This window comes from Xyrauchen texanus, chromosome 1 (assembly GCF_025860055.1).
Source record: "Xyrauchen texanus isolate HMW12.3.18 chromosome 1, RBS_HiC_50CHRs, whole genome shotgun sequence".
NCBI lineage: Eukaryota > Metazoa > Chordata > Actinopteri > Cypriniformes > Catostomidae > Xyrauchen > Xyrauchen texanus.
The window spans coordinates 27,259,121-27,283,946 of record NC_068276.1 but is presented as its reverse complement, the minus strand read 5'-3'; the positions used below and the strand labels follow the sequence as shown (position 1 = coordinate 27,283,946).

At 40.0% G+C, this 24,826-nt stretch overlaps 1 protein-coding gene across 1 annotated transcript; it reads right to left on the bottom strand.

The window, feature by feature from the left end:
- Nucleotides 1–1,529: 1,529 nt before the first annotated feature.
- Nucleotides 1,530–24,093, bottom strand: LOC127644659 (aquaporin-9-like). Its single transcript, XM_052127966.1, has 6 exons — nt 23,960–24,093; nt 21,133–21,259; nt 12,819–12,956; nt 6,718–6,836; nt 5,776–5,993; nt 1,530–2,189 (listed from the first exon to the last, which is right to left on the bottom strand). The coding sequence occupies exons 1-6, from the start codon at nt 24,053–24,055 to the stop codon at nt 2,021–2,023; spliced, it is 867 nt and encodes a 288-aa protein (XP_051983926.1). The 5' UTR covers nt 24,056–24,093; the 3' UTR covers nt 1,530–2,020.
- Nucleotides 24,094–24,826: the final 733 nt, after the last annotated feature.

The following is a 24,826-nucleotide window of genomic DNA, read 5'->3' as shown; positions in this document are numbered from 1 at the left end:
AAACAATAACTAGGATATACAATTGCTATCAATTTATTCTTAAAGTGACAAACAATACAAGACTAAACAATAAGTTTATAAAACATATAATTTGTACTGTAACAAACACAATTACAATTTTTCAATAGCACGAATAATAGCTAAAATAATTGCATCTGATGCATTAAAATATTGTAGTAACTTCATTTAACTAAACTAAGTCAGAAATGTGAAAAAGCCTGCAGTATACTGTACACAATATCATTTTGAATAATACTGCTGAAATTCTTTTGTTGAAAGTTTTGACACACTGTAGCATAAATACAAAATATTTATTCTCAAGCTGATCAATTGATCATGTCAGGTTTATTATTAGCATGCCATGCAACTTTTGTCCTGTTACCTCATGCATGTTACCTTATCAGCAGTTATGCATGCGGTTAAATGCCCATTAATATGTTATGTTGATTAATTCCCGCTTAACCTATACTGACAATGATCCCTGCTCATGTTTGTGAAAACAGAGTGGGAAGTAAAGTACCCATCCTTCATTTTAACTACAGAAAAGCATTTGTCTGCTTATAGCAAGTTCCAGAAGCACCTATATGGTCGTCAGGTTAATAATATGTGCATGTTAACATAAGAAGATGAATAGAAAGATTAAAAGAAAGAAATAAATAAAGAAAGAGAATATACATCTTACTATGTACTTACTATCCTAGTCCTGTCCTTCAACTCTCACTACATAACCTGCATAGTCAGTTAACGAAAATCAGCTAGTTTGAGAAACCAGTCTAAGCTCAAGATTATCTCTATACAAAATCCAGAGGTAATATTTTGGTGGATTTATTAGCACCTAATCCTTTTCTGGCTGTTGTGTAACACTTGTCAATGTAAAATACTGATGGTCTAAGAAAGCAGTGGATATTTTCCATAAGATACAAAAAAACAAACTGCATCACACAAAAGGTCAATTTCTCAAATTACCATTTCTAATGAATATGGGATTTCTACACTATTGCTCTTTTATCTATGAACATTCTTCATGTGCTGTCCTTCTACTTTGATTGTTCTCCATTTTTCTAAGTGATTTGCCCCTGTTATGAAACTGAAAAAAGCTAAAATAAGGGATAATTAACCTTAGCCATATTTCATAGCTGCTCAATATCAGTTTAAAAATAAATATAATTGGCAAATGGGACTGTGACAAGGCGTAGGGCGGGGCCAGGTTGTGATTTTGCACACAGGCTAATCAAGCCTCCGAGAGGGATAAAGGCCAACTGCGGACAGTGGTGCGACAGAGAAAGAATGTTTTTTATGTATTCTCTCTCTCTCTCTCTCTCTCCCACTGCTGCACTGCATTGGACTTTTCCCTCTCTTTTACATTTTACAGTTTTTTTTTTTTGTTGGGGGGTACTGCACTGTTAAAGGGAGTACCCCCCTATTTTTCATTATTGTTTCCCTCCCCCTGTCCCCTCCCAGATTCAGGAAGGTGGGGATGACCTGCCGGTAGACATAAGGCACGCCCTCCCCCAGGGAAAGATGGGGGGTGTACGTCATGCCAGGGGCTCCCTGGGCCTGAGAGAATGAGGGAGGAATGTGACAGGGCGGAGGGCAGGGCCAGGTCGTGATTTTATACTCCCAGCCCCTAATCGGGCTAATCAATCCTCCGAGAGGGATAATCGCCGACTGTGGACGGTGGTGCAACAGAGAGAGAACGTTTAATTAATGTTTTCATGTGTGTGTTTGTGTCTTTTGGTTTAAGTTTTTCATTAAACTATTATTTATATTGTCAAGCCGGTTCTCCCCTCCTCCTTTCCATTGAACTGCTTTACAGGGACTCTCCATGGTTTCATTCGAATACTAAATAGTTACAAAAAGAAAAGGACTAGTAAAGCACAGACATTGCAAAGTGTACTACTCTCAATGACAGAGTAAAAGAGATTGTAGAGGACAGACAAGTAAAACATGATCAGCAATAACAGCGCTTCTTGTTTGAGGTCTACGGTGAAGGAAAAGATACCATACTTTCCCTCTCTTTTTAGTTTACAGTGTTCAGTTCGTATTTATCTTTGACACTGTTGTCATCCTCTGGGTTCTTCTCTGGCTCAGGGTGGTGCAGCTCAATCATCAGGAAGTAGATTGCCGCTCCGACCACACCTCCCACCATTGGCCCGACAACTGGAATCCACCACCATCCATGTCCAGCACTGAGGACACAATCACAGGTTAGAACAGAGCACACACTCTCACTGGTTAATTTGGACTGCACACCTTTAAAGGGATAGTTCACACAAAATCGAAAATTCTGTTATCGTTTTCTCACCTTCATTTTGTTCTCATATAGGGTTGGGAACCAAGAACTGTTTCTCATTCAGAATCGGTTCCATTTTAAAGAAAAATTTCAGAACCAACATTTTTTTATGACTTAAACAAGCATTCTTCTGCCTATGCTGACAGAATACCATGCTAAGACCACATCCACACTAATCTGTTAAAAAGCACTGGAAGTGGAGATGCTTAACGGATTGTTGAGGGTATACAAATTTGGCTTGCTGTCTGTAAAAGAGGGGCTTTAGCATGAGGTGCTTGTGAAAGCAGCATGGCTCGAGCTCTGAGTTACCTTCTGATCTTTGATAAAAGGCCAATGGGAATTGCTGGTTACTTCCGTAACCTCCGTTACCTGATGGAGGGAACAAGACATTGTGTCCCTCCTGCCACATCGCTGGACTACCCGCTGAAATGGCCAGGACGTTCTCTCTCGGCTCCTCAGCACAAGACCTGTTCACACGCCAGATACTTTATACCCGTATGTGCAGGGGAGTGGCATGCAAATACAACTTGCCAATTCCTACTGGCCTTTTATCAAAGATCAGAAGGTGTCTCGGGCTCCCAAGAGTGATCCATAGTGTCACCATCGACACAATGTCTCGTTTTCTCCATCAGGGAACAGAGGTTATGGAAGTAACCGGGGTGTTCTGTAGATAGACTGTGGGCAGTGGAAACACTGGCTTAGTGTCTAGTCTTGCTACACATTCAGGGTTAACTTTGCATTCATTGTAATCTGTTCTTAGTCTGTCACTCAATGGCTCCCTGTCTGCATCACTATTTCCCTCCCTCAATCCCTAATCTGTTGATCCTTTTTATAGGCTACTAAGAATACAAATGTCTCTGTCATCAATTCTACTCTGTAAACAGGCTGATGAAGTCAACTGTATACATACACGTGTTTTTGAATCTGCATTTGAATCCTTTGGTGAACTTTTTGTAATTGAATGATTCTCTGTGAACATACTGTAGCATAACATTTTATTTATAATGTGCATGATTGTTCGCTGCAGTTATGACATCAGAGCTGTTTGACCTCAGGTAGCCCTCAATCTGTCTTCAAGTTGGAGAAACAAGCAGACAGATGACCACGTCCCCTTGCACTAGGCCACTGATATAGCATTAGATCTTTTTGGATGTAATTTAACTGTAGAGGGATAAATCATTTTATAGTTGGCTTTATATATAAAACATCTGACTCTGTAGATGTTGATGTGGTGGTACAGGATATAATATCTTTTAAAGGCTATAGAACAATGCTGGTGTAACAAAACATGTCACCCCAGAAGTGAACAGACCCAAAACAGACATTCTTCTCCATCTAAGCAGACAAGACTACAAAGTATAACAGCCCTTTATTGCACTCATCTCTTTGCTTTTTCAATGTTTTTCCAGAATATATACTTGTAAATGTCTGTTATTGTATAATTAGGCACAATAGTAGTAGTCTATTATTCTAATAAGTAGTCATGTCCTTTGCAATTTAATGTTGATACTGAGAATTTGTGGTCATTTTATCTTACTTCCAAGCGATTATATAACATGGAATTATGTAATGTATCACATATGATTAGTTATTTAAACCTGGCGTATGTCAGATTGTGTTCGCATTCAAGAGAGTTTACACGTGACTAGGGACATGCAGCATCCTGTATGCATGAATGAATCAAAGGCATCAGTGTTTTTGAGAGCTTCTACAGCTGAAATTTGTGATTTTGCTCATGATCTATAGACACAGTATTCCACAGTATTCCATTATGTTTTATATTCCCAGTATTGTGAACATTAGGAAGGTCTATTATTAACTTCTTCATCACTCTTGTTGTTCAGTGTTAAATTGCACACAAACTCTGACTCATCTAGCTGTTAAAGACCAACAAGAGAATTTCTCTGACAGTGACCTAGATGATCATGATCCAGAGAAGCTAAAAGCAGAGTTCTTCTAGATGATAACTGTTTTTCATCTTGTGCCAACAGCTATGCCTTTCTCAATATTAATGTGTGGAGAATTCGGGCTAGCTCACGTACATTTTTAAAATTGCTCTGATATGCAGGAGATACAAAAGTGCATTGAAAAATTAATTTGTTCTGTCAAAAGAATGGTGATAGGCCTTTGCACTTTAAGTTTATTTGGAGGTTCAGAATGTACATTGATGGGTGGGCATGCCTTTGTTACTCACATGCTGGCTTACTTTCTCAGGGACAAACTAACACTTCCAGCTCAGCTCTGCTGTGATGTTGCACACACCCAAAGACAAACCTCCTTGTCACAGCATAAGGAAGAAGCAGGGTAACTCCCTATACTAGTCATATTTTTTATCCAAGTTCCGAATGTAATTTATGCTAAAAATCAAAATATCGTAAAAATAATTTGTGAATAAAGCATCCCATGTGTTTAAGAGACAAAAACGTCACTTCTGGGGAAATTGCATTTTAGAACCCGCAGACCAAATGCTATGAAAAACGCAATGTTTGCTAGCACTTAGCAGCAGATATCTTATGTCTGGGAGTGAAAGCTTGTCAGTAAGTTCTGGGAGGTAATAGTTGCCAATCATTTTGATGACATTGGAATTTCAGAACAACCAGAGCAACTTTTGACATGCTAGGTGATGATATTGATGATATTCTCTAAACTAATTATGTATTCACATGGCTTGTTGAAGCAAAGCCATGTGACTTTTTTATGTGCATCTACAGTATATTACTAATTAAATTCTAAAGAAAAAGTAAATGTGTTTCCACCTTAGTTTGTGCGTTTCTAGTTTACGCCTGCTTATTGAATAAAAAATTATCCACCTTGAGTTTTTTATGTGCATTTCGTAATTGTATTCACATATTTTATGCAATATCCCACAATTCACAAAAAAATATGTGGATGAAAACCCAGCTAATATCTCATGAATATATATATATATTTTTAATACATTTAGAGTACAGTTAGAGATCAGCTAGGAATCATCATTGGGGATCATCATGGAAATGTCAAAACTTTTTGTTCAGTATGTCTGTTGACACTTATCCTGCATTTTATTTTTGCACTTTTTTGATAAGTGATCAGATAGAAAAGACCGAAATGATGGGGGAACAGAAAATGACAAGCCAGATTTGAAGTCACGTTGTCTACATGAGCGCTGCAGGCAAAGTCCGTCTTATGGCAAGTCAGTCCTCTCAGCAGCCATCTTGTGAACAGCTATTTACTCTGTAAAGCATAAAAAGTACAGCTTCTCTCATTCATTTTAATACAAGCGCTCCGTCTTGGGCTAAACTGTTTCTGCTACAGCTCAGTGTGTCAAGGCACATGCACTAACCACTAGGTCACAGTTCTGACAACTTTAACAAGACAATTGTACTTTTCTCTTTCTGTAACAAAAAAACGAGTGCTTTAGGGCTTAATGAGTTCAGCATTTTGAATCATAAAACTTTTAGATTTGCATTAAAGCAGGTAGAACCTAAACACTGTACTTGTACCTGAACACATCTTTTCCCCATCCGGCAATAGCTGTGAAGAGCCTTGGTCCCAAGTCTCTGGCAGGGTTGATGGGATAGCCACAGTTCAGCGCCATGGAAACTCCAATAGCCAGAATGCTCAGGCCAACAAGCAGAGGCTCCATTCCTTTAGGTGCCCCAATATTTTTCTTATCTACTATGGCTAATATGCAGAGGACCAGGGCCCCAGTGCCAATCACCTGTGTAAATAGAGACTAATGATTAGCACAAGCACAACATTCTCTCTTTGTATGTATGTACACTTCCTCGTGCTACCTCATGCACAGAGCACAAGTACATTGCCTCTGCATGTGTGTCAAGCGCAAGGAAGTGTAATCGAGCACCCAGGAGACTGTAGATGTATATATATATTTATAGTAAAACAGGACTTATATTTTGGTCTGTTCTCACCCAAAACCCAAAATCATATTTCATCAGAAGACATAGATTAAACCACTAGAGTCGTATGGATTACCTTTATGCTACATTTATGTCCTTATTGAAGCTTGAATGTTTGACTTGGATTGTACAGATTTATTCACATCAAATCTCAATTAAAATATCTTTGTTTGTGTGAGTTGGCAAAGGGTGATTGAATGATAAGAGAATTATAATTTTTTGGTGAACTATCCCTTTAAAGTTCTTTAACTTGATAGTGTCTTAAAGACATTTGTCAAGCATGTTTACATAGAAAAACAAATGAAAAACAACAGCTTTCAATGTGTCAAAGCCCTTAGAGGAACACTAGTCTCAGGGCTATAAACATGTGCTCACACTTTCAGGATGGAGACATTGTAGGCCTTAAGTTTTAAAAGAGTTTTAACAGTGGAGCACTATTTCATTTAAAATGTAAATCACCGTTGAGATCATCTGATCATATGGTAATCCCATATTTAGATTAATGAAGGACTGGGCTTCCCTCACCTGATCAATGAATCCATTAAGCAATGAAAGATCATCTCGTGGATATGAGGCAAAGATACCTGCTGTGGCATTTGCACCAGTTACAATCAGAGCTCCATCAGCAAAATTAGCAAAGGCACCTATGGACAAGAGACTCTTTTTTTGTGGTTGTATATATTATGCAATAAACCTTGAAAACATTAACTTGATTGCAGTGAGGTCAGGGTTTGTACTTCAACTCGTGTGTGTGTGTGTGCGCGTGTGTGCGTGTGCGTGTGTTTGTGTGTGTGAGAGAGTGAGAGAGTGAGAGTGAGAGAGTGAGAGTGAGAGAGAGAGAGAGAGAGAGAGAGAGACTAATTAAAGTCAGTAAGTAAAAGTGAGGTCAGTATTACAGAGGGGAATCAGAATTTAACCCACTTAAGCAGCTATCACTTATCTTTATTTTCTCAAAAGCACAGAGGTGGGTTGTAACATGCTACATTTACTTTTACTTGAGTAAATTTTTGGAGAAAATGCACTTTTAAGAGTAGGTTTAATAGTGAGTAATTTGTACTCTTACTCAAGTAAATTTCAAATAAAAAATACTTATACTTAATTAAAATGAACAACAATCCTTTCATTACATTATTTGTTTTAATTAAATAAGTTTTAATAAATGCATCATTTATTGAGAGATTTTTGAATGGGACTTTTACGACTGCACTCTGTCACTCGAGTCGAGTTCAATACAGACTGCGCTCAAAACAAGCGCTCAAAACAAACACTTTCTTTCATCGCTCAATGCCTTCATTTTACACCAAGCTGATATTTCAAGATTATCATAGCAGCTACAACTTAAGAGAACTCATTGCAGTGAGTTTTGTCGATTGTGATAACGTGTGGTGATGGTCATTCTCAGGGTGATTTTGTAACTATGAGCTCTTGACCTCAGTCTCTAAATCTTAAGTATACATTTTTATATCTGTGCTGAAATATATCAGTGCCTACTGTATAAATCCATGTAAACATCCGCAACAAGTGTAAATACATTTTGCTCTGCCTATCATGCCTATGCGTGAATACTGGAGTGCATCTCTGCGCATGCACAATGCACAACAAGTTTGCATTTGACAGATGGGGTGCGTTTTCTCATGGACAACAGAGAACAAACTCTGAAATGAACTTAAATAAGCCTAAGACACTTCCAAATTGATAAGGTGCAGTTTACTGTTACTGTACAGAACTAATGATCTGTACAGAATAACTATTTCTACACTGAAAATACTATAACTACTGAAATAAGAGTCCATACAGGACTTTAAAAAACTGTAAAATAGCAGATGTAGCTATTAATAAAGCATGATCAATTCAGTTCACTTCAACATTGCTATGGGAAATGTACTTTCCTTGAGGACCTAAATGATACCCTTGTACAATAACACCAATCTTCTGATTGGCAATTACATTTGAGCCCCGCCCCTTTAGGTTCTCATCAGGTGTATCATTACTTCAGATTTTCTTCCTTTAAGACTAGGAGAACTCGACTTTATCTAGGTAACCCTCTACTGCTTCACGGTCGAGATACACAATCCAGCAAATGCCTATTCTCTGCGAGATGCTAACAGGACGACTCGTCACCTGTACTCCTAGCGCCTGCTGCAAGAATGCTTACTGCTTCCCTGTGTGTTCTGGTGAAGTTTTCTCCACCTCGCCATCGAAGACTCTCTTGGTGAACAGGTTTTCTGTTGCAAACAACATGGCACTCCAGCAAGATACAAATCCACCCCCTTTCTGTCTGGTAGCTCTCTCTCTCTTGGTCTCTGGCGTGGTTGTGGTTGCTCTCTATCACTCTCCCCAGTGGTTACTGCAATTATAAACTGATGTTAGTCATTATCGGGCTCAGGTGTATGCACCCTTAACACTTTCTCTCTCTCTGAACGAACACTCGACCACGCCCCCACTGAAACATATACCCACTGCCTGACTACAGTCTGTCTATCCCCCATTCTGGAAAGGAAGTCCGTGACAGCCAGCTGCGCTCCCGGAGTGGATCACCTCAAACTTAAATAGCTGAAGAGCCAGATACCACCGGGTGATCCTCGTGTTGTTATCATGCGGTGGAGCCATTGGTGTGGGGCGTGATCTGAATAGAGGGTAAAGGCCTGCATCAGCAGGTAGTAGAGGACAGTAAGGACCACCCACTTGATGGCAAGACACTCCTTCTCAATGGTGCTGTTCTTAGTCTCCCTCAGCGAGAGCTTGAAACTAATGTACAGCACCGGGCGCTCCTCCCCCTCCGCCACCTGCAAGAGCACTGCCCCAGCCCACTGTCTGAAGTGTCTGTCTGTAAAATGAAAGGGAGAAAGAAATTGGGTGAATGTAAAAGTGGCCCAAAAGGGAGCTCCGGGTCTGGAGCTCCCTTTTTAGTGAGATCAGTCAGCGCGCTGGTAACATCCGAATACTTAGGCACAAACCTTCTATAATAGCCAGCCAGCCCCAGGAAATGTCTTGCCCCCTTTTTGGTCTTTGGTCTTGGGCAGGTCGCAAATACCGCAGTTTTATTATTTTGGGGACACACCTGTCCTTGGCCCAAGTGGAACCCCAGATACCATACCACCACCTGTCCAATTGAGTGCGGTCTGAGGATTCGGTCCATTCATTGAAACGTAGCAGGGGATCCAAACAAACCAAACGGAAGTGTCACATATTGGTGTAACCCAAATAGTGTGGAGAAGGCAATTTTTTTTCACGGGATATTGGCGTTAAGGGGATCTGCCAATAACCCTTTGTCAAATCCAGTGTTGAATAAAAGCGAGCGGTGCCCAACCGATCGAGCAACTCATCAACACGTGGCATTGGGAAGGCATTGAATTTAGACTCTGTGTTGACTTTTCCTATAATTCCTATAAACTATTGCTCTTAGAGACTAGAACAACTGGACTGGACCAATCGCTGTGGGATTCCTCTATTACCCCCATATCAAGTATTGCATCCAATGCTTCCAGAAGTTTTTTTTTTTTGTGTTCGGGCAGTTGGTACCACTTCCTCCAGCTCAGTCTCGATGTGGTGCTGGATGAGGTTTGTCAAGACCGGCAGATGAGAAAACACATTTGCTAATTATTTTTGTAACATGGCAACCTCTGTGACTTGATACGGTGAGAGATGGTCTCTACAAGTGACCGGGGCGATATGATTGGGTTTTGTTTTCACCTACATTCTGAGCTCTTCCCTCACTGGAACTACCATAGCCAAAGTCACAGGGACCACCTCCCTACACAATTTCAGGAGGTTGAGATGGTATACTTGACATGTGCCCCCTCTATCGGTTCGTTTCACCTCATACTTAAGATCTCCCACTCATCGTGTGACCTCAAATGGACCTTGCCACTCGGCGAGTAGTTTAGAACTCAATGTGGGGATTAATACGAGCACTTTATCTCCTGGTGCAACTTCCCACAGCCGAGTGCCCCATTACAGTCGGCCCTGACGTTCCTGAGCTTCTCCTGTGTTAGTTGAACCAGGGTGTGGAGTTTTGTTCTAAGATCAAGAATGTACTGAATTTCACTTTTACTGGTTGAAGGTCCCTCCTCCCAAGTTTCCCATATGATGTTGAGCATGCCGCGTGGGTGCCGCCCATACAGCAGCTCGAATGGGGAAAACCCTGTGGAGGCTTGCTGGACCTCTCGCACTGCAAACAACAAAGGCTCGAGCCATCTATCCCAATTTCTAGCATCTTTGTGTATGAACTTACAAATCATATTTTTCAGGGTTTTATTAAATCGCTCCACCAACCCATCTATCTGCGGCTGGTAAACACTGGTGTGAATCGATTTGATCCCCAATAATTCGTAGAGTTCGTGGAGTGTCCATTACATAAATGTCGTGCCATGATCAGTGAGGATTTCTTTCGGAATCCCCACTCAGGAGATTATTTTGAAGAGTGCATCAACAACACTGCATGCTGAGATGTTGAGCAGAGGCACTTCTTCTGGATTTCGCATTGCATAGTCCACCAGAACTAATACAAAGCGATGTCCATGTGTCGTCCGTTCTAATGGCCCGACGAGGTCCATGCCAATTCTTTCAAATGGACCTTGATTAATGGAAGGGGGTGCAATGGCGCTCTTGGGGTGGCTGGTGGATTCACCATCTGACATTCTCGGTATGCCGCACACAAACTGTTTCGTCTCTCAACTGCTCTAGAGAGAAATTCCTTTCGGAAAATCCTCTAAGGGCGGGAGGGCCCTCACGTCACCCTGACGTGGAGCTGACAAAGACGGTCCCGGCTCAGCCTCCCCTGCCAAAGCATCGCACATCCACCCTCTGGTATGCTGAAAAATTGTCCTCCACCAGTTGGACGGCCTCCTCCAGTGATGCCGGGCGGTTGCACTAGACCCACTCTGCCGTTCCTTTTGGTAGCCGACGGATCAGCTGCACCAGCATCATCTGGTTGTTCACTCCCTCGATATCGCTGTCCTCCTAATTACCTGCCATTTCTTGACACTGCTTCAGTTCCCGCTCCATTTTAAACCAACTTGGTTCTGTTTGGTGGTATTGAATGCCCACCTCCGACATTGGAGCTGGCCAGTCATAGTGAAGATTTGGGGTTGGCTCCTGGGATGGCCAATGAAGCGAACTTTCAGACAGCACTTTTTTTAAAGGTCATTGAAGTACACTTATATATTATTAAAAAATGTATTTCTTGTACTCTCTAATTTTCAAATAAGCTATAGTTTTTGTAATGCAAAAAGAAAACTTCATGGACATGGACAAATGGTGTGTCCTGACAAGACAAATGTCTGGCAGCAGGCTGGTCTTTGCAAAATACGTTTGTGAGGTTTTACATGTGGTATCTATCTCTTCGTAAGTCCTCTCTGTTTAGAGCACTTTTTATATATCCAACGGGTATAACAGGCTACCAGTTATAATTAATACAGTCACCAATATGTAAGCTGTGCTTACAACACCCCCTCTGAAATCTCTCAAGTACTCCCTATAAAATAAAATCTACTTTCCAAACAGGGTAAAATCACATTGTGTGATCTATAAAGATTCCCAGACTATATTAGCCCCCATATGATATTACCCATGTGGGGTTATTCATTATACTGTGTATATATACACTTAAGGCATATGTACAAGTCATTGACCTGCAGGCCTGTGACTCTTTCAACATGTCCGTATTTAAGTGTTTTACCACTGGGGGTATGACGTCACATTGTGTGGCTTGACGGGTTTCTGTTCCCCATAGCAATGTAGAAGTGAACTGAATCGAAAGGTAACGTCTCTGGTAACCTCAGTTCCCTGAGATAAAGGGAACGTGACAATGCAAAATCTGACCGAACAACTACTTCAGTGATTTGAGGAAAGAGTAATGCCCACTGTCTGTCTGTCAGAAAATCTGAAGTAATGATGCTTGAGCACCTGCTTATATGTCTGATGCGCACCTAAAGGGGCGGGCTCAAACATCATTGCCAATCAGAAGATTGCCATTGTTGTTCAAGGATTTCAATGAGGTCACTGAGGAAAGTACTTTCCCCATATCATGGACTCATTCCCTTGAGTGAATTTCTGTATTTTGTGGAACCCAAAAGATGTTAGACAGAATGTTAGAGACTGACAGTGTCAGTCACCATTTTCTTTTAAAATATGAAGGAAAAAACATGCAGTGAAATTAAATAGTGACTATAAGGTTAAAATTCTGTCTGACATCTTAATTGTGTTGCATTGAAGAATGAAAGTCATACAGGTTTGGAAAACATGGGTGTGAATTATGAAGGAATTTACAATAATAATAATAATTATTATTGTTATTAAATATTATTATTATTATTACTCTTTAATACTTGTTAAATGTGTATTATGTAATGAAATATTGGGGAGTAAACGTCTGTTATGTAACACAACAAGTAACTAGTTATGTGCTACTTGAGTATTCTTTTAATTGGATACTTTTTTACTCTTACTCAAGCAATTATTAACATTATTACTTTTACTTGAGTAATTATTTTTGTCAAGTAATTGAACAGTACAGTTTTTGGCTACTCTACCCACCTCTGCAAAGGCATTAGTACTTTAGGAGACTGCCTCTGGTATAAAAGAGTTCTTGGAAGATATAACATAGAAGTGCCCAGAAAACTTACCATAATACAAACAGTAGACTGCACAAGACCCAGCAAAGGCACCTAAAAATTGGGCTGCCACATAGACAGGGAATTTTTTTATTGGGAGTTTCCCCAGGACAACCATAGCCAGAGAAACAGCTGGATTCACGTGTCCTCCTGCAAAGAGATGTGTATGTGACAGCAATTGAGAAACTGAATTGACTCCGCTATCTGAACTTAGCCTGGATGCCTCATTGATTTAAAAAGGGTACTATGTCCAAACCTATTTGAGTGGTAGACTTTTTATGACAGGAAGCTGGTTCTCTTGCTAAGGTTCCACTTGTGTGTGTTTTTGTTGTTTTTTGTACAGATTATTTATTCATCTAACACTCATGTTTATATGCTTTCTCTGTGTATTATGTAGCAGGGGCTTTATCTACGATGAGGCAAAGGAGACAGTGCCTCCTCAAAATGACTAAAAAGGCAAAATAATCAATGCGACAATGTTCACCCTGTCAATGCAACCATAACCTCCTATCATGTTTGCACAAATATGTCTGAATGGTTCATAATAGACTAATGCAGACTTAACAACTCGGACATAACCACTTTCTCATATGTTCTCTTATATACAGAATTTCCAAACCGGAGCGGCCGGCTCCATGAAACTGCTTCTGCAAAGCAGCTGCACTGGCACCATGTACTTGCAAAACAGCTCTACGACTGCTCATATGTTCTATTATCTAAACTTTTCACCCGGAGCGGTCCATCGTGTGAGCCGCCTCCGTGAACGGGCGCTGCCCTGGCTCATGCCTCTCGAATTCTATCCCAGCTCCATTCGAACATGAGGGGAACAAAGTTGATTTATCATCATTCCAATGCTCCCCAGCGTTTCAATTAGGTTCTCCCGTCAGCCTCAGTAGCTCGCTGCGCAGCCCATTTAGGGTGCAATCCATTCATGATCGTTCTGCCCTCAAAATGCCATCTGGAGTGCAATTTATCCCATTTGCAACACAGGGGCAATCATGCAACAGGGAATTCCTTTCAATCAACGATACTCTAATTACAACTTCTTTTCAAACCAACACATATATTTTAATGTGAACTCGCTGCCACGCAGCATTCGCTCTGAACATTACACAGCATACCGCAGTTTTACACAGCCTCTGTCTGAACAGACATGAGCCAAATTCAGCTCCACAAGAGGCAGATCATGCGCCGTGCCCCAACTCATTCATTATCATTCCAAAAATTTGCCTTGCCTCTCAAACTTCCACTCATCCCTACACTATAACATGACTTCCCCTCCTCCACCTTGCATTATACTCCAATTTTTCAGTTTCTGTAGAATTATTACAAGTCATCAATATAAACCATTTGTTTCATCCTCATCAATCGAGACAAGTCACCCCGTGCCATTTATACCGAGTCATGAAATGATGCGCATTACATTGGAAAGCAAAGCTACAAAGCTCCAAACTATACGCTTAAGTTAATAAACATCAGACCATGGTATTCATCTGGACACTCAGTTTCAGGTGCATTCTCATTTCATGACTAACTTTAATTGATGTTGTTCGTATGCTCACACAAGCATGTTTCCTAACATCATTTCACACATTCCTGACATTTAACCTAGCAAACAATTACATCCAGGTATCTGCAGATGCATTGTTTTCCATGTTACCATATTTTCTAATGGTTCAATATATCCCTAAGCAGCACAAATGTGCTGTCCAGGTGCCACAACAGCAGCGTCTTTCTAGCCATGCAATAAACCCCTACTACACTGCAAAAAGCACACAAGCACCACTACTGGTCACGTGCCACAATCACAGCATGTCTTTCAGATGCATCTCAGCCTCCATTGCTCTGTAACCCATATTATGCCACTCATACAAAACGAACCATCACTCACCTAGCAACTGATAACAATCTGGCCTTTTCAGATCTTCCCTAAACAGCTCACCATAAGCCTGACTCTTCGCACCAATCAATTTAATTCGAACATAGCCTACCATATTTCTTCATGTCGAATGACACGCTCAACCCATTTGTACACCAGAGTGAGTTTTTTGTTTCTTTGGAGTGTAACCTTTTTCTTCCTGTTAAACACTGCACTCGAAGAATCATCCCATTCATACTACCATTGTACACCATGCAAGCCACACCTGCGGATCCAGCCGCTCGCAGCTTCAAGTGAGCTCAGTAAATTCAGTATAAACATTCTCACATGAATCATATGCTCTCCCATTGAATGCCATGTGATCCCGCACCTGAGGATTCAGCCCGTTCATTTCACAATGCCATGCAAGCATGTATCCTGACATTGCCTCACATACGTTCCAGACGCCATAGTTTTTTCCCATGCAACCTATTCTCTCTGCGAACATTGATCCCTCTACCCCTTCCTATCCATGGGCCACTACAGCGGATACCCACGTGAGGCTGCCTCCAGTGGAGAACCCTGCTCCAGACCTATTCCCCTCTTCACTTTTTACCCCTCCTTTGTATCATTCTAATCTCTCCTACTCCGGATCCATTTCCTGCACAAGGCTGCATCTGTAAGCGAACTTCATCCCAAATCCCTCCTCAGCTAACCACAATTAAAGTAGAAAATATTCTAGCTCAAAAAATATTTTACTGACTCTTTCTTGTTTTCCTTCAGAGATCCATAGCCTTGACCCTAGAAGCAATATAATTCGCTAAATATAATTTGAAAGGCTAAGCATTCTACCCTCCGTGAGATGTACCGGCATGTGGAAAAACAACGGAAAACCTACTTTAAACATCAGTGGTGTTTCAAATGCCTTTAACCAAATGGAACTGAACATGAATTTACATTTGACAAAAAACACAAACTCAGAGTTGGGACTTTGCCTCCTCATTTCAGAAGTCATGCCATTGTTTTGTACTGGCAGTGTCGACCATTAATGCTCATCCATCCACCCATACAGTCTTTCTCCCTCTGTGTAATCCAGACTTCTCTTCACAAACACAGTCCACAAAAACCAGATGAGGAAGTCAATTGGAATTGGGTCTGATATAATCTGGCTAAATCTTCTGAGATCACCGCAGGGTTTAGGAGTAACACTGCTTTGACATACGAGCGCTCAGGCCTGCAGAAATGTCTTTCACACCACCTAACACTCAGCACCGGCTTTAATGCTATAATGCTAACCAACTTATTCATGCATAAATGCACTATTCTGACTACTTTTGAACTGCAGAAACCTGGCTTTCACATAGAGTATATGCTCTATTCTCAATAATATAGTAATAACCTTCCCTTATAATATAGTGAAACAAGGTCTTCTTATGCTCAAGACTCATCACCGCAGCCAATTCAGTTGCACGTTTTAGTGAAGGCCTCTTTAAAAGAAAGATTCCACATTCAATACAATTTCAACTCAATCAACAGCATTTTTTGGCACAATTAAAAAAGGCACTAACAATGAAATTGAAAGGGCCAGTTCATAAACACCAAAATAAATATTATTTCAACAATATAGCCACAAGATGTAAACATTATACATGTTAACATGATTTTAGTGTGACATAATTTCTTACTAACCTATGCACAGTCATATCCAATACTAGGATTACAGAGTTTTGTTGAAGTTGTAATATTGTGTATAACTTTACATATATAAGGTTAGTAAGAGATTGTATCACACTAAAATCATGTTAACCTGTATTTTGCTTACAACTTGTGTCTATACTTGTGTCTTAAACTGTAAATGGTGTTCAAAACTAAAATTTGGGAGAATTTTGTCAATTTAGTCTTGTCAATCAAGCCCGTAAAGGGATATCTTTGGTGTCCAGCTACTGGTGGGGGCCCAAGAGAGACTGCCACAACATCTCTCACCATTCAAAGTTCACCTGTGCACATTGCCCGCAACATATACCACCGTGCCAACATATACAAGCCCCTTTATACCTTACCAGACTCAGATTCAGAAATTCATACTACAATACAACTCTTACTATTTCTGCATTTACATTTATGCATTTGGCAGACGCTTTTATCCAAAGCAACTTACAGTACGATTATTACAGGGACAATCCCCCCGGAGCAACCGGGAGTTAAGTGTCTTGCTCAAGGACACAATGGTGGTGGCCGTGGGGTTAGAACCTGTGACCTTCTGATTAACAGCCCTGTGCTTTAGCCACTACGCCACCACCACTGCATTCTGCAGTCAACAGATGCAGCAGAAATAACACGAGAAGTATGATAGCATGCAATTCTGAATTTTCGTTATCTCTCCAAAACTGGAAGAGATGGGTGGTTGCATCTCAGAAAATCTTACCACGAAAACAGCATTGTGCACATACAAGTGCAGAGAGTAGTCAGATGAAGAGAGGAGCTCAACTAAACATTATGGCATTGGTGATGAGGCGTCATTAGCTTCAGGTCCACTTTTGTTCTAATTCAATTACTCATGTCTCTCCCCTCTATAATTATATGAATGTGTGATATGTGAAGATAAGACACGAGCTCTGTTTTCTAGAAAAATTGGATAATCTTGAGTCTATACACCAGAGAGCAGATAGGTTACTCTAAATGGATCAGTGTGTAGTCAATTATTGCAAATAATGTTTTGGCACTCTGTCTTCTCTTTGACGTTATACATCAGGGCTAGTCAACTGGTGGCCTTCCAAGCATCTTTATCTGGCCCTCCAACTGATTTTGGAAAAAAAATGTCCTCGCAGTCTGATACCAAACCGCTCTCCGTGCAAAACTCAGCATTCATAGGTGCCAGAACAGCAATCAGCAGTGAGTTTAACAATGCTGAATGGCACGTGCAACAGCTGTCATCGGTTGCCTGGACTGTGGCGCGCGTTTTAACTTTTCTCGTCATAGATAAGTCACACTGCTTTGCTAAACATGGATCGCACCGCTTAGGTAAGCATTTGATTGTATCTGGAGTGGTGGTGGTGTAGTGGTCTAAGCACATAACTGGTAATCTGATAATCAGAAGTATGCTAGTTCGAGCACCACCGCCATTGTGTCCTTGAGCAAGGCACTTAACTCCAGGTTGCTCCAGGGGGATTGTCCCAGTAATAAGGGCTCTGTAAGTTGCTTTGGATAAAAGCGTCTGCCAAATGCATAAATGTAAATGTATCTTGTTCATTTGTATTTAAATTGTTTAGTTGTGTCGTGTGTGGTCAGATACAAATGTTCAAAATTATCCCCACAGTTGGTACAGAAATTGTGTCAGCTCATTTGCACATGCACGTAAAGTTGTATAACAACGTGATAACGTAAAACTGAACCTGCAAACATCTTGATCATATTTGTTTCTATTCAACTGTGAATCAGCCCTCTCAATCACAAACTGCATCAACTCATTTTGTTCTTCATTTGCCTGTGATTATCTGCACAAATATCTGGCTCCTGCACTTGTGTGCAAATTCACAATATTTGAAGGACTACTTTTCCCTTCTCTGAAAGGAAATTTTTATTTTTTTTCCCAAAAATTAAATAATATTTAAATGTATTCTTAGGTAAAAAGAACAAATGGACATTATTATTATTTTAAATATGGGTTGGTGTTTTGAGAGGGATTTAGCAGATCTTTTTCACCTCAGTTTTCATAAATTGTATAAACGGCCCTAAAATGTTAAAGGGATTTTTTTATGTTTACATGTTACTTGCAATAAAATGCGCTAGCTCAGATAAATTCAGTAAAAATTTGTCCGCAGCAAGAAAGTAGTTAAAGAGACCTGTGCATCTCAATTGTACTATTTTTGATGTTGTTTCTGTTTGTTAATCATTTTACATTCTAAATATATATTTAAAGCTGATGCTTGTATTTTTTATTTTATATAATTTTTTTCATTTAAAATAATTTCTCTTATACCAACTTACTATGCTAAGACAAATATAAGTAAACCATTCGTAGGTTGATTTCCCCGAGATCTGTAAACACGGTGACTCTATGGTACATTCAGTATTGCTCTTTTTGTTTTGAATGGCCTGGCCAGCCCAAAACAACAATGTTAGCTCAACCAATAGCATGAGTTTGGGGCAGAACTATCTGTTAGTAGATACAACTAATGGGTGTATCAGTGAATCTAGAATAAACAATGTTTATTTTTGTAATTCTGTTTGGTGATGCTAGAGTGGCACAGTAATGCCACATTTCAGCTTTAATCAGGGTTCACTGCTGCAGTTGAAAGGGCTCTACAGGAGATTATACGAAATTAGAAGAAATCGGTTGGTGCATTATTATATTAAAAGGCTCTCCTCAACTAATCGTCCAGTACATGTACATTCAGTACAATCGTACGTGTCCAATATGGTATATCAATCCAAACACACTCCTCTATTAGAAACATGCCTCATTCAGTGTTTAAAAGCATGTAATTTACTAATTTCCTCCACCACTCCTACAGTGTACTTATTGTGATTTTTATAAATGCCAGAGTTGGACACAAAGGATCATCAATACAATCAAAATCAATGGATAGAAAGTAGAGGTCCATTATGCACAGAACCAAATCCACCACATACTCTCTCCCTTTATCTCGCCTCTTTCTCCCTTTCTAGAGATTCAGGTCTCTATATTGCAGTGCATTTTAAGTCTAGGCCTTCAGTGTGTTTCAAGGCATTAAGAAAACACTGTTTCACAATGATTAAAGGCCCAGATCAACTCTATGCAAGTATGTAAACGCAGACACATCTTGCTACGCAAGCTCGATTTCATGCGTCGTTGCTTTGTGAAATATGTTAGAGCGCAAATCATAACCTAACGCAAGTACACGCTGTATTCTCAGCATTGCTGCAAGGCACTATAGTGGCTTTTATTTTTTCAAACAACAACTGTTATGGCGGAGCAGTAATTTGAAGGGAGACTTGTCGAACAAGTTAGTTTATACAAACATATTTCTCATATCTTTTCAGTAAATACAAAAGCACACTCCTCAACTGTCAACATCTACATCCGGTTTCGTGGTGTCTAAAAAGTATTTTGCCCCCTTGTGGTCCAAGGTTTGTAACCGCCAGATCAACGCAAGAGCACACGCAGTGTACGTACAACAGGACCACACGTTGGCCATTGATTGGCGAAGTGCTCGTGTCTGCGTTTGCATACTTGCGTGAAGTATGTTTGGGCCCTAAGACACCTTACGGACATCATAGCCTACATGATGTCGCAGCCAACTAATTATACCAATTGACATTTTAAAATCTCATTCATGAGCGAAAGCCAACACTTGACATGACACTGAATGCTCAAGGTAGCCTAATCTTAACTGCAGCATGATTGTTTTGTGAAATATATATAAAAAATAAAGAGTTAGATCCTTCTCTCGAAGGGACTTTCAAAAATCATATTTTTCCATATAAATCTACAGTACCAAGGAGGTCTATAATACAGGAAAAAACCTATCTGATCATTTTTGCAATTTAAATGTTGCTTGCAATACATTTCACTGAATGCTCAAGACATCCTAATTTACACTCCTGATGTTGCTATAATAATGCAAAAAGCCCTTACCAATTTAATTAAAGTGAAAATCAGCCCTCCTTTCCTGTTTAATAAATTAAGCATTCAAGCGGTCATGCAGAACGTCTAGGGTTTATAAATCCATAAGTATCTCTTTCTCGATGTTGATAACGAATGTACATCACTTAAAGCGTGACTGCATCACTCAAGGCCAGCTAGAAAAGGCCTTGACTGGGACTTACCTAAAAGATCACACCCACCAAGAACAATAAATCAATCTGATTTTAGATGCCCATTCAATTGCACTGTTGAGGGATTCAGTGGAAATTATGAAGGCCTAATGGGTTGGAGCTCAAACTCAAGCGCTGCTTCGGCAAACGAGCTCGGCTTTGGCATATGATGTGAAACAGGAGTCCTGCTTCGCTGGTAAGCATCGAGGAATAAATTCTAATTGGATACATTTTTTCATTTTTCCCTATTCTTTTTTAGATTCATTAATTGTGGAAATCGATTAAAAATACATAGGAAAAAAGATGAATGAGAATGACAGGGTGAAAAAACATTTATTTATTAGGCATGTTAGGCCAACAGAAAACGCTTTACTGGCCCTGAGAATTTGCCACTGCTACTAAAAACAGCCCCAATGGATAGCTGCTATATATAACGTTTGACATGAAGTTATACTTTTATTATTTTTTTTTTTGGCTGTCGACTAATGCCTCTTAATCAAATTAATATACATTTTTGAGTCATAGTTTAATGTTCCAGATCTTGGAAGACTGCTTATCTAGGAAGACCGCTAAAATACATATTTGTTGGTGTTTCATTGGTTGATAAACTTATGATCTAAATTTATAACAGCTTAATGTGTGTTCTTAACTTCCCTGAGTGTGAGCAGTTACCTGACACGCCTCCAGCCATGTACACAGCCAGCATCACTCCTAGAGTAAAGCCAAAGTGGATGGTGAGATCTTCTCCATGCTTCCCTCTGCTGAGGACAGACTGGGCCACTGAACCACAACCGAAAAGCTGCAACCAGGGAATGGCCAGACAGTTAGGAAGACAATTAGTGCGAGATGCTACTTCTGCTGTCATGCAGATAAGAAAAGCACTTTTGTTCCATCTAGAGCACTTAAACTAATTAGCAGAGCAGCTTGTTAGAAAAGCACAGCCCATTATGGACAGGGTGGCACCCTAAAGCAAAAAAAAAATTATTTTCACATACTGTAATTAACAGAATACACTGAAAAAAACGTTTGGCCAGTTAAACTAAAAATGTATCAAGTTGTAAAATGAAAAATGTTTTTTTTTTGTTTTAATTCAAGTTAAATATTTTATTTATTTTATCCCCTTTTCTCCCAATTTGGAATGCCCAATTCCCACTACTTAATAGGTCCTCGTGGCGGCACGGTTATGTCTCAGTTGCCTCCACTTCTGAGACGTCAATCCGTGCATCTCATCACGTGGCTCATTGTGCATGACACCACAGAGACTCACAGCACGGGAGGCTCATGCTATTCTCCGCGATCCATGCAAAACTTACCACGTGCCCCATTGAGAGCAAGAACCCCTAATCACAACCACGAGGAGGTTACCCCATGTGACTCTACCCTCCCTTGCAACCAGGCCAATTTGGTTGCTTAGAAGACCTGGCTGGAGTCACTCAGCACACCCTGGATTTGAACTCGTGACTCCAGGGGTGGTAGTCAGCGTCAATACTCACTGATCTACACAGGCCCCAAATAATTTATTTAATATTACTTTTTCTTATCAAACCTGACTGCATTGGGTTGCACCAATGAAAGTAATTTTTGTAAGAGTCAGATCGGGTTGAAATAGCAAAACTGGACCTGTCTGCAGTGTATAGTGTCAGTGAGCAATAACTATCCCCAGGCCCGATTCCAGATCAAAATCACAGAGGGTGCTTTTAAATTGTTTAAATTCTACTAAATCAATGTAAAGAAATTATTTTTTAATGTAGAAACTTGCTTCGTTTTTTTTCTGCGCATGATCTGTTTTTGAAAATGACTGCAAAATGCTGCGCCTCCGATTAGTACATATTGATTTGCAAAATCATACGTTTACCATTTTTGATGCCGGAATTGTGTGTGTTCGCTGGGATTCAAGGAAATCTGCTTTGCCAGTATACAGACTGACATAGCCTATTCCACTGAATAGGGGTGTGCATTTATTTTGGTACAGGGGCCTCATCAGCCTTTAACTAGAAGATGGAGGATAGAAGATAAAAGGTTCTGCACAGTTCTTGCATCTTTTAAGCCCAGAAATAGAGTTGTGCTCTCATTCTAATGCATGATGGACAATTTGTGTATACAGTGTTTAAAGTGTATATACTACATGATTTATGGGACTATTCTGCAGTTGCATGAAGTTTTTCTCACCAAATGATACTTTTCTATCAGATGTTAGAAAAACTGAATACCATATAGCTATACTTCAATGCATTTGATAATTTATTATTAAATTTAACACTCTACATCAGGGGTCGGGTTTACCCCTCCGCGAATGATACGAAGATCTATTTGAATTTCAATAAATTTCATCACTGAAAAGGTTTGCTCACAGACTTACTTGCACTAAACATCACATGAAGACTCATGAATGGACAGGGAGTGTCTGTATCACACATCTGCTTGAGCAGAATATCGCACTACCGACAGTTCCCGAAGATTTTGTCGGAGAGGAGAGAGGGCGCGCACTCATGCATGATTGCCAGATTGCACAAGTTAAGCATGACATTAGGCAGAATATTTCCAAGTTGTTCAATGGCTCAGTGGTTGAGGCTCAGGGTTACTGACCAGAAGGTTGGGGGTTCAAGCCCCAGCACCACCAAGATGCCACTCTTGGGCCCTTGAGCAAGGCACTTAACTCCAGGTTGCTCTGGGGGGATTGTCCCTGTAATAAGTGCACTATAAGTCGCTTTGGATAAACGCGTCTGCCAAATGCATAAATGTAAGTAGAAATCTCTAATTGAGGGGACCTATTATCTGGCAACCCTGGGCATATTTAAAGCTTTTGGGGGCTCGTTAGGTCCCAGAGAACTAATAAAAAAACGTTCAGGATATAAATGCCCTGGTCTGCAACTGAGGGTGCTGTAACGTTGATTTGAGGGTGCTTAGCACCGGTCATTGGAATGTGGACCTGAAACAGTTTAATTGGAAGATTGTTTTGAAATAGGCAAGACTAGAAAGACATCAATATAGCAACTAAATGCATACTTGCGGTACTTTTATAATAATTGATAGAGGTCATAAATTAATCAAAGTTTGAAACCCATTTATATCAAATGAGATATAAATTAACACTAAACTATAAGTAGCAAAAATAGGTTATCACAGATTTCCAGGCAGCTTACTTCTGTCACGGGCATGTAATACCACACTGATGCTGTCTGTGGTCACACATAGGGTATAAAGTGCGTCTTTTTCCAAATGAATGAATGTCAACCTCAATAGCATTCATTTGATAAAGATTTGATTTATAAAAAGAGACTGCTTTATCATATAGCCTACACAACATTCAATCAATGTGAAACTGATTTTGAAAACGTAAATCTGAGACTGTGACTGTTCATCAAATTGTAATGCTTTTACCACAATTAAATTGTGTTGCTAAATAACTTGTTGCTAAAGTTTCAAATGAACTTGTATTGCTATCAAATAAATAGCTAATAAGTGCATGTGTCCTGACAAACAAAATACTAAAACTTACTATTAATACGAATGTCCCCAGCAATTCCGCCAAAAACTCTCTGATGACGTCCCGCCTCATTGTACACATCCCCTTCAATTTTCTAAAGTTTTCCATGTTTTGCCCAACAGCTCAGATCTCTCTCTGATGTCCGGACAGACAATTGAAGAGCTGATCGCGCTGTAGTTAAGTGTCATTAGGGTTTATCCCTCCCCGCCCGTCCTGCTACTCAGATGACATTACACTGACATGACGAGTTAGTGATTCCTCTTTGAACTGAACATCACGCAGTCTTCACGATGAGACTGGCGTCCGAGCATCTGTGATAACTGTAGAAAATGTAGCCGATATTAGGCTATTTCTTATTGAATTATCTAATGTTTTTGATTATTTATTTATCTATTAACAATTAAGGTTAATTGCGCTAGCAAATCCAGACGCTGCCACGAAAGCGCTTTAAACAATTGAAGTTATTTTTAACTTGACACGGCGTCTAAAAAACGCGGGTCTCCTGCGCGAGACGATGACAACAGCGAGACGCGGCAAAGGACGCAATAACGATTTAGGTGTGAACGGCCCTCATTCTATTCAAATGTTAGAACAGTCAAGCAAATACAATAAAAAAAGTTATACATGATTTGTCTAATGGTTTGTTTGTTTTTATATGGTTTAAAAAAAAACAGATGATTTGAAGTTTGAGTTTCTAATGCACACGAGGACTATATTATTAGCCTCAACATAGACTATAATACAGTGCATAGAAATATTGTCTTATCAGGGGTCCGGAGACCCACAGGAGTCCACAAGGGGTTGCTATAGAGGTTCTTCAGAGAGAAAAAAAGTGGCATTATTTGACATTATTACCATTTCATTCTGAAACCATCAGAT

What these genes read in the sequence shown, in the direction of transcription:
- LOC127644659 (XM_052127966.1), bottom strand. Translation starts at nt 24,055, where the DNA reads ATGGAAAACTTTAGAAAATTGAAGGGGATGTGTACAATGAGGCGGGAC. An exon ending in TGGGGACATTCGTATTAATA is followed by an intron (nt 21,260 to 23,959) that starts GTAAGTTTTAGT and finishes CCCTGGTTGCAG; the next exon opens with CTTTTCGGTTGTGGTTCAGT. An exon ending in TTAATGGATTCATTGATCAG is followed by an intron (nt 5,994 to 6,717) that starts GTGAGGGAAGCC and finishes CTATTTACACAG; the next exon opens with GTGATTGGCACTGGGGCCCT.